General features: G+C 34.5%; 1 protein-coding gene and 1 pseudogene across 1 annotated transcript; one reads left to right on the top strand and one right to left on the bottom strand.

Moving 5' to 3' along the window:
- Positions 1-23: 23 nt before the first annotated feature.
- LOC124449294 lies at positions 24-3368 on the bottom strand. The gene is made up of 5 exons (XM_047000229.1): positions 3346-3368; positions 2442-3043; positions 2048-2269; positions 174-1830; positions 24-42 (listed from the first exon to the last, which is right to left on the bottom strand). Exons 1-5 carry the CDS (start codon positions 3366-3368, stop codon positions 24-26), a joined length of 2523 nt encoding a protein of 840 aa, XP_046856185.1.
- Positions 3369-7224: 3856 nt separating this feature from the next.
- Positions 7225-15777, top strand: part of LOC124447745 — a 46260-nt pseudogene continuing 37707 nt past the window's right edge.

Below are 15777 nucleotides of genomic sequence, written 5' to 3'. Positions count from 1 at the left end.
CAGTTTGTGGAAATTGTGTTTTCTCAACTGTCATTCTCTCGTCTACGGAAAACCAGAATCTTAATGTCCCAAAAAATATCCATTTGTCGTCAGGAGAGAATGCTAAGCAATGAATCTTGTCCACGTTTAACTGAAAAGGACTAAATTTCTGTTGAAAAAAAGATGTTTCAAACAGATAAAGAACGTTCTCTTTTCCTCCTGCCAACAAAGTTCTGTCTGTTGAATAAGCATAGACGTCACAATTAATCTTAATGTCGTTATCTAACATAATATTCCGCAATCTACATTGGTTTGAATGCTTTGATTTAAATGCTTCTCTGACGTTTGAGGATAACCTTGAAAGACAGGAGTCCAAAAGATCAGGGTTATCTACCAAATAAAAACTGTCATTTTCAAGAATAGACAGTAGTTCCTTTACAGTTTGTTTTTCATCTTCTTTTAACTCAATATTTTCAATTGCAAAGTGAATGTCATTTAAAAGGGAAAAAATACCTGATGTACTGCTTTGTATTCGTTGTTTGAGAAACTCACAGTTAGTAAAACACTGAAAAAATATTCTCGACAATTCAGAGTTTTCAGTTGAAAGATGAAATAGATAACGAAACTCAATTGTGAGGATGTAACAGACAACGGAATTTTCATCTGAGTCATTGAATGGTAGTCCATTCTTCAGGAATGATGTCAAAAGTTCGATGACAATTTCCTTAAAGAAAATTTGTGCTTCTGTTTTACGAATTACCAACTCTCGCGAAGCGCGCTCTTTATCAAAGAGCCAGTCAGGTATAAGATTGTGAAGAAACGTGAATTTTTTTTTATCACAAGAAAAAAACAGTGAAATAGCATCAAATACTTCTTGTTCGTGAAGATCTAAATTTTCTTTTTTTAAAAGAAATGGAATAAACGAACTAGGAAGAGGTGAAGGAGCAACCACTGCACAACCTAACAATTTTTTATAGAAATCTTTTCCAACTTTCTTATGAATACGTTTAAAATTATCAAGAAAGTATCCATCAATATCTTGTGGGCATTTTTCAAGATCCGTTTCAGATGAATCTTTGAGAGTTTTGACAAGATAATGTGCAAACAAAAACATTCCTTTACATTTTTTTGTAATTTCTCTTGCAGTAAATGATTTACCAGTGAAGTCGACTTGATTTTCCAAAAATGTTTGAATATCTTGTACATGTTTTTCATCAGCCTCAGCATTATTTGCATGTCCTGAACAAATCTTTACACATGGATTGTAATTTTTCAAAGTAAATTGCGTGTAATCTACTGGACGTGTTGTTATAAAGAAAAGTAGCCATTGTGGAAGTTGAGGAAAACGAAAAGTTACCACATCAAAAAATTCATTTTTCGAATCATAATCTGCCTCATCTAAAGCATCGATCACAATAAGAGTTTTGGAAAAAGTCTCAAGCTTCCATAATAGATCTTCGAAAAACTTAGTAAAAAGTTCTTGAACGCCTAGTTTTGTATCGCTTAGTCGTTTTTGTATTCCATTCACCCCTCCCAATAATTTCAAATAATCAGGAAAATGTTTACCTAACTGATAAGCAACACTGGCCAGGAGAGATTTTGGATCACGACGTGTACCATCATAATGTCTACAAAAGAATGCTGCTCCTAACTTCCCATCATCCTTAGCGCGTTGAGCGATAGCAGCTGCCATAACTGTTTTACCAACTCCAGCATCTCCCATAAATACAAAAGCTCTTGATTCTGCAGGTTTTTTGAACCAAGCAGAAAAATCGTCGATCAACCATTTTCTTGTTTCTGGATCGAATTTTTGGTAGTGTAAATCGATATCGCTGTCACAATTGGCAAAATCTATGAAAATACAATGTTAAAGTAAGTTTTGTTTGAAAGACATCTCGTCTTCATTCTTTAATGCATTCCTGTATATAGCACTAATGGTTTATTGTTAACATTTTGAAAATCGTTCACATTTTTTCAATAGCTTAGATTGATTAGAATTTTCAATAGTGTTTTTGCGGTGTTAAATTTATAAATCTGCACATGAAATTCTGTAGTTTTAATAACATACCATTAATATTGCTTTGATAAAGTTGCTCAACTTTGTGTTGAAGTTGATCAACACGTCTTTTTAACTGATCAATGCAATTCGAAAATTTGTCAAGCGTCTCTTGCGCTAACTTTTTGTACTCTTCGTTTTCAAATTTCGTTTCTTCAACTTCCTTTAAAAGTCTGTTAATGTGATCTTTTAACTCTTCACATAAAGTACGATCGCTTGTCCGCCAAGTCAAAGCTGTAAAATGTAATTAAAATGGTGTTGATAAAATATATTAAATATACGATGTACCGATGTACCAGTATTGCTGGGATGTTTTAGATGAAGATGTTATAACTAATTTTTTGTTACATACGTTCTGCCAAACGTTAATAAAAGCCACTCAATGATATAATAATGAAAAATATACCTTGATCTTTCCAATGATTTATATCATTCAAAACTTCATCTTCATTTGTTAAACACAATTTATTTACAAGTTTCTTCACATTGTCGATTCTCTTTTGAAAATCTTTTTTGTTCCATTTCTCAAAATTACAGTGAGCCCAAGAATTTCTATTTTCTCTAACGATTTTTGCCGCATTCTGGACCTGGTTTGAAAAAATTGGGATCCTTTCTAGTAAATTAAGCACTGCTGATGCGTCACAACTGTCGTAACAGTTAAACTTTGCCATGTGGTTTTGAAGGAAAAGTTTTCCAAAGTCGACATGTGACTTAACTTCATAGATAAACTTCTTCTTATCCTTTGTTTCATTATTGTTGATATTTTTATAGCGTAGATCGTGGGAATATTTTGGTGAAGAAAAGTTGTGAATCGTTTGAACATGAATATTATGAGATTCCTTTAATTCATCATACTCATTTAAAATATTATTTTCCAGGTAAGGTCGAACAGCTGGGATCAAAACATGATTAAGTACGATTCCATAAACACACCATCGTTTTTCATCGTCATTTAACAACGTTGTTCTAGAGTTCCTTGTCCCAATTTTCTTAAAAATCCATTGTTTTCTATGAATTATAACGTGAATAAATGAATATGAGGCAGCAAATTATGATCTTCCTACGTCCCTGGTAAAACTAGGTATCATCATAAGTTATTAAGGAGTATTAAGTACTAGATCATTAAAGTTGACCCATCAAGAAGAATTCAGATTTGCAACACAGCATTTTCAAAGAGAAACTGAAGTGATATATAATTAAAATAAAAACAACTTACATTTTACTCATTTTGTTGACTTATTAATGATTTTCCTCCATAAACTTTAAGTGACATAACGAAAGAACATCTCCATCGTTAGGTATAAATTTACCTGTGAAGATTCAAGGATGCCATTTAATTAACAATGTTGACGTAGACATTAAAACAAGAATTTAGTGTAAAAATACAAAATGAAGTTAGCACAATGTACAACCATTGAGAATTAAATGACAAAAAGAACTTTATTGTAATCATTTGATAAACATATAACTCAAAGAGAATTTGTATTTTATTGATAATTTATATAACAGACGACGACCGTCGTATTGATTATTTTCTTTAACTAGGTTTTAATTAGAGAAAAAAGAAACTAGAAATGAAATGCATTGATATATATCTTAACCTGTAACATACCTTTATTAAACTTTATATTTCACAGATCTCGTTACAAAAATCTTGTTAGTTAAAGGACTGCTCAGTAATGAACATTGTTTTTCTACGTGGCAGTATACATAAATTATTATGATAATGTCAAAAATCAGTGGGAGATAACTCAACAATGGCGCTATCCTTCCAGTTTTTGCACGTTTTCTGACAGCATTTTTTAATTGGAGTTCGGAAAAATTTTTCAATTCCCTCTCGACTGCTAATACTTATAACCATTTATTTTTTGTCTTCTTTTTGATCTCTTATCAGCCTGTTTCAACCTTCTCGTAATAATAGACGTGGTTACGTAAATTCTTCTCCTTCTGGTACTTCTCGCTTTAAAAATTACAGACAAATTTGCAAATCTGATGCAAGTGTCTGTATCCCGGATTTATCATCAGGTAAAATCATTGAGTAAAATATTGGACAGAAATTAAAGCAGACAATCGTAGGACATTATCTATGATAGCCATGTCATAGAATAGAGAATATATAGAAGGGCAACTCGCAGGTGAAACGCGTGGCATATTTTCTGTGCGCATGCGTTAGGTCCGCCATTACTCTGGCCAGTAACTTGACGCTGGCGTACTATAAAATAATATTGGAAAAGTGCGATTTTGGGATAATAATCGCCTAAAACGCAAACTGTTTTGGAAGATCATGGAATTTTGTGACAAAACGTGAAAGAAATAAGATGAGAGACCATTATTTAATTGCTGGCAAGTCCATAAAGGTTTTTTATTGGTAAAAATTACATGTTTCAATGTAAGGTGTTTATTTTACTGCTATAGAGTTGTCAGTATGTTAGGTGAATAGAAGTCCAGAAGTAAAATCTCTTGCGTTTTCGTCCATTCTGAATTATAAATTTCAAACTTTTGAGGTGTTATTATAAATGTATTATTTAAAACACAAACTTGTCAGAGTTTTACTTGTACCAACGCTGTAATATTTCAGGTTGCAACTTGCCAACTTGCTAAACTATAAATCAAGTTAATCAACCAGCTAACCAAGTAATCCAATAATGATTCATGATGCTTGTGTGTGAATTATAACTGATAATAATTTGGAACATTCAGTTTCAAACCATGGAGGGCTTGTTTATCATTTTAAGCATGAGTGAAATGTTAATATGTTAACAGTTGGGCAATTTTAATACCAAATGTAGTTTTAGTGAGGTATACACTCTGTTTGCCTTATTTATAAATTTTGCCTTGCTGTGATTTGTGCTCTATTAAATTTATTACCAATAGTTATGATTGATTTTCTGATATTTTTTTCTAGTTGTTATTTTGGCATTCAGTTCTCAAGTGAGGATTATGTTGCAAGTGTCTTGTGTTATGTAGTTTTAGTATGTTGGATTACATTTTAGTGGCTACTTGTTGCAGTAGCATGTTAAACTTTGTTTGTTAAATTCTATTACGTTTTTATTATGATTGGGTGGTTTTTGTAAGGGTGTTCTATTAAACATTGATCACAATTTCTTCAGCTTAATTGTTTAGTATACCAATATTTATAGAAATTAGCATTTCTTCTACACCCCATCTAGCTTAAGCTAGGGGGCTGCACACCCTTCTCTTATATCCATCTCTGAATAAAGTTGTCATTAAATTTTTTAAATGCAAATATGTGTACTGAATTGCTGTATTTTATTCTGTATATTCTATTGCATGAAATGCACACATTCTAAATTAAAATTGTTTTGTGTTAAAGATTTTTGTGCAGCATGTAAATCTTTAATGACAAAGACATGTTTTTAGCCTTGTAACCATTAAGAAAATATGACATTTATTATATTGCTGTTATTTTGTACATATTTTTCACTCAGAAATGTCTTTATCAAAATAAGTTTCCAATGTTATTCAATTCTCAAATCGCCCAAAGCATTGTATATTGGGTTTGCTGTGGATCTTTCTCACGTCTGCGTCTCTACTGCAACTTTTTGATTAAGTCAGCCAGAAGAAAACGGTTCAAGTCTTTCCACCTCCACAACCACAAACTTTAGCAATTGGTCCTACAAACTACAAGGAGCCAAATGTTATTACTAACATAATGAGGGAAAATGCCATTGCATATGTGTCTGGTTTTCTTCTAATGAAGAGTTTCAAACTCCACTCTTGTCTGAAATGCACCAATGCTCTTTCATCTACAGAACTGGATGATAGCAGAAAGTTATTCTGCCACTTTAAAGCATTCAATGAAAGAAATCTGATTTAGGAGGAATACAATCACCATCTTTTCCTTATCTGGAATACATCATTAAACTTGAAGACACATTTATTAAGACGTTTTCTGTCTACACAAAAGAGCGAAGGTGTTGATCGAAGTATATTAGACACTGTCAAGTCCATACAGAGAAATTTGATTGCTGTACGGAATTCCCATTTGAGTTCTTGCAGAAACTTTTTGTAAGAATGCGCATTTATTACGCCATAAAATTTGCGAACCGCATATTCGCAACAACTAAAAGAAAGACAGAAATTACATTAAAGTCACACACCTTTGAGGGCTTTGTGCATATAATTTTTTGTCCTTTATAAAACTAAATTGAAAACAAAGCTTTTTATATCACAATAATATATTTAACATGTAATACATCCAAGTTCATTTAAGTCCTCAGGACTTGTGAACCTCAGAACCTGTTCAAGCTTTACGACTGAATTTCGCTATAAATATATTAAATAAATGCATTTGTTACATGATATATACAAAATACTTGCCTTTTTATTTCAATTTCTTTCAAAAAGATGCCAAAAACAGCCAACAGCTCAAAAAATCTACATTTTAACCCACTTTACGGCTTCCACTCCATATATTTTCATAGTAAATGTTGTACACTTTACTGGCCAGAGTAATGGCGGCCGTCACATTTCCGGTATGCGCGAAACAAATGCGCGCCACGCTTACATCAAAGGTTACCGACGCGAGTTGCCCTTCTATATATTCTCTATTCTATGGCCATGTCATCATTCTCATGTAATCTTATTTTTCTAGTTATGTTAAGGCATTGAATTCAATGAGATATTTGAATAGAAAATGATTTGTCGAGATTTTGATTTTATCCTGTTATTCGTGTTTAACCGAAGGAGAATGTTCTCTGTCTATTGTACAAAGTTTTATTTTCCGAATGAGCGGTTTGCTAATCATTATTCATCATGTTAGATTTAAGCCTAGGCCACACTATCGTTCATATCGACGAAAATTAGAACGAAAACTGCCGCAACGAAAACTTTGAACGAAAACTCAACGAAAATTTCGTTATAAAGTAAATGGTTTGAACCCATTTACAAACATGAAAATTTCGTTTTCGTGCATATTAGAAGAGTTGAAGTTTTGACCTTTTTCGTCAAAGAAAACGCATACTGTTGGTAGTAATATCAGACTTTGTACTCAAACATGGCGGAGTGGCAAGAGGTTTTGAATTTTTGATAAATATAATGCGAGAAAAACCAATTTTGTATGATAAAAGTCACCAGGATTATAAGGACTCAAGGAACAAGAAAAGAAATCACTGGCAAGATGTTTTGGATGAATTTAATGAAATTACGAACTTGGCGTGGGATAGTGAGTATTATTGATAGTCCGCCGACACACATTTTATATCAAATCATGCATTTCCATTATTTTTTAAACATTTTACAGTTGACATTATCATGAAAAAGTGGGCAAATCTGCGTGATTCATTCATGCAGTACAAAAGGCAGTACGATCTTAGAAGAGCTAGTGGTGTTGCTGCCACTGACGAGCCGAATTGGAAATGGTGGCGACACTTTTATTGGTATTTGAAAAAGCAGTAACTTTTTCAACAAATATTTTATTGTTAAATGTATTTTCTCTATTTGAATAGGAATATTCTGGTGTAAAAAGATCTCTGTTTTCAGAAGAGTTGGTGGTGTCATATCAAGGAATTACTACTGTTTATGAAGCATATGAGAGAGGAACTCAGATTTCTGGTTAATTAATTTTTGTGTTTAGTTATTTTTGTAAGTTATTTGATGAAGTATTCATTTATTAATGCACTCTACAGGTGACCAGCCATATCTTGGTACGATAGTTAATGGGAAATATTTATGGTTAACACACAATCAGGTAGTTCTCATATTTACTACAAACTATATCTATAGTGCCTGAAGTCCTTATGAGTTATAGTTTGACCAAATTTTAGGTGCATCAAAAAGCACTTGCTCTGGGATCTGGGATAATGGAACTTGGCTATAAACCATCAACTGAAATGACATTTGGCATTTATGCCGTGAACAAATTGGAGGTTTCACACATTATGATTTTGACTTAGATTGGTCATATTTTGATCTGTAATGTTTTATTTTATTTTTAGTGGATGTTAATGGACAGAGCCTGTGTTATGTTTTCCTTTGTATCCGTTCCACTGTATGAGAGTTTAGGTGTTGAAGCATGTATCTACATCATTAACCATGGTATGTTTACTAAGAATGTTGGAGTTACTATGGTGATTAAGAATTATCTGTCCATGACACTTGATTTCAAATTATATTCAGCTGAGTTATCATTAGTTGTGTGTGATGAGAACAAGCTGCCAATCTTATTGGAGTCAGCTCATCAATGTCCTAAACTCTAGCATATTATAAAAATTGGTGATGTGACAAAAGACAAGAGAGAAAACTTTAAAAAACTTGGAATAACTGTAAAGTCATTTGAGGATGTTACGGTAAGAATTCTTTGTTGGATTTGGTTAATTAAGTACAAGAATTTGTCATGCTTTAATGATTTGTGTTCATTTCTTATTTTTTAGTCAATGGGACACTGAAATCCTTGGAAAATGTCTGTATGTTATCTTTTTCTGGGTGATTTTTTCTTCTTTGTTTTAAAAATTATGTATTTGTTCAAAATAATGGGATTTTGTGGTGATTTATTTCAGCCTGCTGAACCTGACGATGTTTACACAATTTGTTTCACAAGTGGTACCACGGGTAAGATTTATGTGTAGTTTTACCTTGGGGCAGATGAAAGTAGGGAGTAATTATTTCAGCCTGCTAAACCTGACGATGTTTACACAATTTGTTTCACAAGTGGTACCACGGGTAAGATTTATGTGTAGTTTTACCTTGGGGCAGATGAAAGTAGGGAGTAATTATTTCAGCCTGCTAAACCTGACGATGTTTACACAATTTGTTTCACAAGTGGTACCACAGGTAAGATTTATGTGTAGTTTTACCTTGGACAGATGAAAGTAGGGAGTAATTATTTCAGCCTGCTAAACCTGACGATGTTTACACAATTTGTTTCACAAGTGGTACCACAGGTAAGATTTATGTGTAGTTTTACCTTGGGACAGATGAAAGTAGGAGTAATTATTTCAGCCTGCTAAACCTGACGATGTTTACACAATTTGTTTCACAAGTGGTACCACGGGTAAGATTTATGTGTAGTTTTACCTTGGGACAGATGAAAGTAGGGAGTAATTATTTCAGCCAGCTAAACCTGACGATGTTTACACAATTTGTTTCACAAGTGGTACCACGGTAAGATTTATGTGTAGTTTACCTTGGGACAGATGAAAGTAGGGAGTAATTATTTCAGCCAGCTAAACCTGACGATGTTTACACAATTTGTTTCACAAGTGGTACCACAGGTAAGATTTATGTGTAGTTTTACCTTGGGACAGATGAAAGTAGGGAGTAATTATTTCAGCCAGCTAAACCTGACGATGTTTACACAATTTGTTTCACAAGTGGTACCACAGGTAAGATTTATGTGTAGTTTTACCTTGGGGCAGATGAAAGTAGGGAGTAATTATTTCAGCCTGCTAAACCTGACGATGTTTACACAATTTGTTTTACAGTGGTACAGGTAAGATTTATGTGTAGTTTTACCTTGGGGCAGATGAAAGTAGGGAGTAATTATTTCAGCCTGCTAAACCTGACGATGTTTACACAATTTGTTTCACAAGTGGTACCACGGGTAAGATTTATGTGTAGTTTTACCTTGGGGCAGATGAAAGTAGGGAGTAATTATTTCAGCCTGCTAAACCTGACGATGTTTACACAATTTGTTTCACAAGTGGTACCACAGGTAAGATTTATGTGTAGTTTTACCTTGGGACAGATGAAAGTAGGGAGTAATTATTTCAGCCTGCTAAACCTGACGATGTTTACACAATTTGTTTCACAAGTGGTACCACAGGTAAGATTTATGTGTAGTTTTACCTTGGGACAGATGAAAGTAGGGAGTAATTATTTCAATAGCTAAACCTGACGATGTTTACACAATTTGTTTCACAAGTGGTACCACAGGTAAGATTTATGTGTAGTTTTACCTTGGGACAGATGAAAGTAGGGAGTAATTATTTCAGCCTGCTAAACCTGACGATGTTTACACAATTTGTTTCACAAGTGGTACCACAGGTAAGATTTATGTGTAGTTTTACCTTGGGACAGATGAAAGTAGGGAGTAATTATTTCAGCCTGCTAAACCTGACGATGTTTACACAATTTGTTTCACAAGTGGTACCACAGGTAAGATTTATGTGTAGTTTTACCTTGGGACAGATGAAAGTAGGGAGTAATTATTTCAGCCAGCTAAACCTGACGATGTTTACACAATTTGTTTCACAAGTGGTACCACGGGTAAGATTTATGTGTAGTTTTAACTTGGGACAGATGAAAGTAGGGAGTAATTATTTCAGCCTGCTAAACCTGACGATGTTTACACAATTTGTTTCACAAGTGGTACCACAGGTAAGATTTATGTGTAGTTTTACCTTGGGACAGATGAAAGTAGGGAGTAATTATTTCAGCCAGCTAAACCTGACGATGTTTACACAATTTGTTTCACAAGTGGTACCACGGGTAAGATTTATGTGTAGTTTTACCTTGGGACAGATGAAAGTAGGGAGTAATTATTTCAGCCTGCTAAACCTGACGATGTTTACACAATTTGTTTCACAAGTGGTACCACGGGTAAGATTTATGTGTAGTTTTACCTTGGGACAGATGAAAGTAGGCAGTAATTATTTCAGCCAGCTAAACCTGACGATGTTTACACAATTTGTTTCACAAGTGGTACCACCGATAAGATTTATGTGTAGTTTTACCTTGGGGCGAATGAAAGTAGGGAGTAATTATTTCAGCCTGCTAAACCTGACGATGTTTACACAATTTGTTTCACAAGTGGTACCACAGGTAAGATTTATGTGTAGTTTTACCTTGGGGCAGATGAAAGTAGGAAGTAATTATTTCAGTCTGCTAAACCTGACGATGTTTACACAATTTGTTTCACAAGTGGTACCACGGGTAAGATTTATGTGTAGTTTTACCTTGGGGCAGATGAAAGTAGGAAGTAATTATTTCAGCCTGCTAAACCTGACGATGTTTACACAATTTGTTTCACAAGTGGTACCACAGGTAAGATTTATGTGTAGTTTTACCTTGGAGCAGATGAAAGTAGGGAGTAATTATTTCAGCCTGCTAAACCTGACGATGTTTACACAATTTGTTTCACAAGTGGTACCACAGGTAAGATTTATGTGTAGTTTTACCTTGGGACGGATGAAAGTAGGAAGTAATTATTTCAGCCTGCTAAACCTGACGATGTTTACACAATTTGTTTCACAAGTGGTACCACAGGTAAGATTTATGTGTAGTTTTACCTTGGGCAGATGAAAGTAGGAGTAATTATTTCAGCCTGCTAAACCTGACGATGTTTACACAATTTGTTTCACAAGTGGTACCACAGGTAAGATTTATGTGTAGTTTTACCTTGGGACGGATGAAAGTAGGAAGTAATTATTTCAGCCTGCTAAACCTGACGATGTTTACACAATTTGTTTCACAAGTGGTACCACAGGTAAGATTTATGTGTAGTTTTACCTTGGAGCAGATGAAAGTAGGGAGTAATTATTTCAGCCTGCTAAACCTGACGATGTTTACACAATTTGTTTCACAAGTGGTACCACAGGTAAGATTTATGTGTAGTTTTACCTTGGGACAGATGAAAGTAGGGAGTAATTATTTCAGCCTGCTAAACCTGACGATTTACACAATTTGTTTCACAAGTGGTACCACGGGTAAGATTTATGTGTAGTTTTACCTTGGGACAGATGAAAGTAGGGAGTAATTATTTCAGCCTGCTAAACCTGACGATGTTTACACAATTTGTTTCACAAGTGGTACCACGGGTAAGATTTATGTGTAGTTTTACCTTGGGACAGATGAAAGTAGGGAGTAATTATTTCAGCCTGCTAAACCTGACGATGTTTACACAATTTGTTTCACAAGTGGTACCACAGGTAAGATTTATGTGTAGTTTTACCTTGGGACGGATGAAAGTAGGGAGTAATTATTTCAGCCTGCTAAACCTGACGATGTTTACACAATTTGTTTCACAAGTGGTACCACAGGTAAGATTTATGTGTAGTTTTACCTTGGGACAGATGAAAGTAGGGAGTAATTATTTCAGCCTGCTAAACCTGACGATGTTTACACAATTTGTTTCACAAGTGGTACCACAGGTAAGATTTATGTGTAGTTTTACCTTGGGACGGATGAAAGTAGGGAGTAATTATTTCAGCCTGCTAAACCTGACGATGTTTACACAATTTGTTTCACAAGTGGTACCACAGGTAAGATTTATGTGTAGTTTTACCTTGGAACAAATGAAAGTAGGGAGTAATTATTTCAACCTGCTAAACCTGACGATGTTTACACAATTTGTTTCACAAGTGGTACCACAGGTAAGATTTATGTGTAGTTTTACCTTGGAACAAATGAAAGTAGGGAGTGATTATTTCAACCTGCTAAACCTGACGATGTTTACACAATTTGTTTCACAAGTGGTACCACAGGTAAGATTTATGTGTAGTTTTACCTTGGGACAGATGAAAGTAGGGAGTAATTATTTCAGCCTGCTAAACCTGACGATGTTTACACAATTTGTTTCACAAGTGGTACCACGGGTAAGATTTATGTGTAGTTTTACCTTGGGACAGATGAAAGTAGGGAGTAATTATTTCAGCCTGCTAAACCTGACGATGTTTACACAATTTGTTTCACAAGTGGTACCACAGGTAAGATTTATGTGTAGTTTTACCTTGGGACAGATGAAAGTAGGGAGTAATTATTTCAGCCTGCTAAACCTGACGATGTTTACACAATTTGTTTCACAAGTGGTACCACGAGTAAGATTTATGTGTAGTTTTACCTTGGGGCGAATGAAAGTAGGGAGTAATTATTTCAGCCTGCTAAACCTGACGATGTTTACACAATTTGTTTCACAAGTGGTACCACGGGTAAGATTTATGTGTAGTTTTACCTTGAGACGAATGAAAGTAGGGAGTAATTATTTCAGCCTGCTAAACCTGACGATGTTTACACAATTTGTTTCACAAGTGGTACCACAGGTAAGATTTATGTGTAGTTTTACCTTGGGGCGAATGAAAGAAGGGAGTATTTTGCTATCGCCAAGAGCTATACGCTTATGAGAGCACCTGCAAAAAGCAAAGTCATTTTTTCGAAGGAAATAAAGCCTTCATTTCATGAAACAGCATGTTCGTAACGATTCGTCATTGCAAGAAAATCGTTGTAGAAAATATATTTCGTTTAAAGCGCTTTTGCTGAAACATTGTATGTAAATATTAGCATTTTTGTAAATAATTACATTTTGTAATATTTTTTTAAATATGTTAGTTGGGGAGAAGGCGTAGAGAGGGTTGCCTCGAATCTTTGATCCGCCCCTGATTTTAGGTGTCGTACCCCCCGGTAATTCTCTTGTATAGTTTCACCAGTGGTACGTATATTGAACTTTGGTTATGACGTTCATTTTTAGGACAACCAAAGGGAGTGATGTTGAGCAACAAGAACATGATATCCTGCCTCGCTGCAACTTTTATACATTTTGAGAAGGTTTAGTAAAATGAAGATAGTATCTTTGCTGTGTTCTTTAGTTTCAATTTCTCCATACTTTCGTCTTTAGAATGGCTACCCAGTGGATTCAAGCTTTGTTCACATATCCTATCTTCCGCTTCCTCACATGTACGAGAGACTTGTTATGGTAACTGAAAAATATTTTACTTCCTGGTTTAAGTTGTTCTTTTAAGCTATAGATTTTTGTATTACGCCGTCGTCATTTGTAGATGATTATTTGCTGTGCTGGAGGTAGAGCTGGGTTCTTTCGTGGTGATGTGAAACTTCTTTTGGATGACATCCAGTTATTGAGGTAATTCTCTTGAAATTCATGCACTTGTTGTGGATCACTGTAAATCATACAATATGATGTGTGATTAATTTTTTAGGCCGACATTCTTCGCTTCAGTTCCTCCTTTGTTAAACCGTCTTTACGATAAGGTTATTCAATGAAGACAATCGTTGTTTGTTTCTGTGAAAGATTTGTTGTGCTCATTTGTCTGTGATTTTAATTCTGCAGGTTATATCAAATATTGAAAGTAGCAGTGGCTTAAAAAAATGGCTGTTTTACAAGGCTTTTGAGTCGAAGAGAGCGGACTTGATAAAGTATTCAATAGTAAATGAAATAGCTTTAAGACCATTATGAAAATCTAAATATATTTATTTTCACTGTAGAGGTCAAATATCCAAAAATACTTTGTGGGACAAAATAGTTTTTCATAAAATTCAGGTACGATATAACTGACAGGCTGTTACGTCACTAGTGACTACCTGTTACGTCACCGGTGACTACCTGTTACGTCACCCGTGAGGGCCGTTTACTTCACTGGTGGGGGCTTCCTTCGTCACACGTAAGAGCCCGTTACGTCACCGATGAGGCCCCGTTACGTCAACATTTTATAGTCGTAAAACACTTCATTCGTTTCATTAAAAAAGCTTTTATCATGTTTCAAGGATATTGAGATCAGTGATTTTCCTTATATTTCCCGCTAATTGTTTTACTCTCACCTGGCCAATGAATTGTAAATTACATTTCGCTGTACCGGTCACTCGCCGTCATTCTTTAGGGGGACTGGTATTGAAACTAACTGACAACTTTCTTTTTTACAGGCAATTTTAGGTGGAAATGTAAATGTCATTCTCACAGGTGCTGCACCTATTGATGGTAAAGTTTTAGAGTTTTTAAGAGTCGTTCTTGGATGTTTGGTTCGTATTTATTTATGACATCACGTTTCAACTGTGTTACCATGGTTACATCTTATTTCTCTTTGTATTAAGATTTTTGAAGGTTATGGTCAGACTGAGTCTACAGCACTTGTTTCTCTGACAAATAAACTTGATCTTTCACCAGGTACTACGTATTTCCGTATAAACACTTCTGTGGTACTTCATTTAAGATGTAATATTGTTAGCGTTGAGAAAGTCAATATTAAGACATTAAGACCTAAGTAAGGTTGCCTGGGGCCTGGGTCTGAATAGTTCACTTTGAAGTGTTTTGTCATTTTTTATTTATGTACACTTAATGTTCATTTCTATTGTTAGATTGTCACAATTACCTATAAACCCCATTCATAATATCTACGTAGGTACCAGGCCCTGCAGTTGATAGCTCTATTATTGTAGTCATGTCCAGGTTTTTGTAATCATTTCTAATTAATAATGGTACAATGTTTTCCTAAGTATTTTACACAATATAGAGTGAATAACTCACTAGGAATTTTTCAACATATTTTATCCATCTGTATACTTATAATGAACCTGTCTTATACATGTCTATACCAACAGGTGACTATATTTTATCCATGTATGTACCTATAGGTCACGTTGGATCACCTAGTGTCTGTAACTATGTGAAACTTGTTGATGTACCAGAAATGAACTATTTTACTTCAAACAATCAAGGCGAAGTAACGAATCTTGTTTTTTATTTTCTACTTTGCTAATGTTATGTTACGATTGTGCATTGAAAGAATGATTTTTGTTTTAAGATATGTGTCTATGGTCCAAATGTCTTCAAGGGATATCTTAAAATCCTGACAAAACATCTCAAATGTTAGATGATGATGGCTGGTTGCATACAGGTGATGTAGGAGAATGGAAACAGGTCAGTTGAAGTTACATAGTAGCAAAGGATGTAAAATAATGTTTTTGTTGTTATCGAAATTAATGTGGGAAAATGACGTTAACTGGTTGTTAATTTTTGCTAAGACATTATCTGTCAGCGAATTCAGGAAGATGATAAC

Source organism: Xenia sp. Carnegie-2017, unplaced genomic scaffold (assembly GCF_021976095.1).
Source record: "Xenia sp. Carnegie-2017 unplaced genomic scaffold, XeniaSp_v1 HiC_scaffold_23, whole genome shotgun sequence".
Lineage (NCBI taxonomy): Eukaryota > Metazoa > Cnidaria > Anthozoa > Malacalcyonacea > Xeniidae > Xenia > Xenia sp. Carnegie-2017.
Note: the sequence above shows the minus strand (reverse complement) of the source record. Positions and strands in the feature narration are given on the sequence as shown.

Excerpts from the sequence above, each read along its gene's own strand:
- LOC124449294 (XM_047000229.1), bottom strand. The coding sequence starts at position 3,368 with ATGGCATCCTTGAATCTTCACAG. Across the intron at positions 2,270-2,441 it reads AAATCATTGGAAAGATCAAG|CTTTGACTTGGCGGACAAGC; the intron begins GTATATTTTTCA and ends TACATTTTACAG. Across the intron at positions 1,831-2,047 it reads TTATCAAAGCAATATTAATG|ATTTTGCCAATTGTGACAGC; the intron begins GTATGTTATTAA and ends GTATTTTCATAG.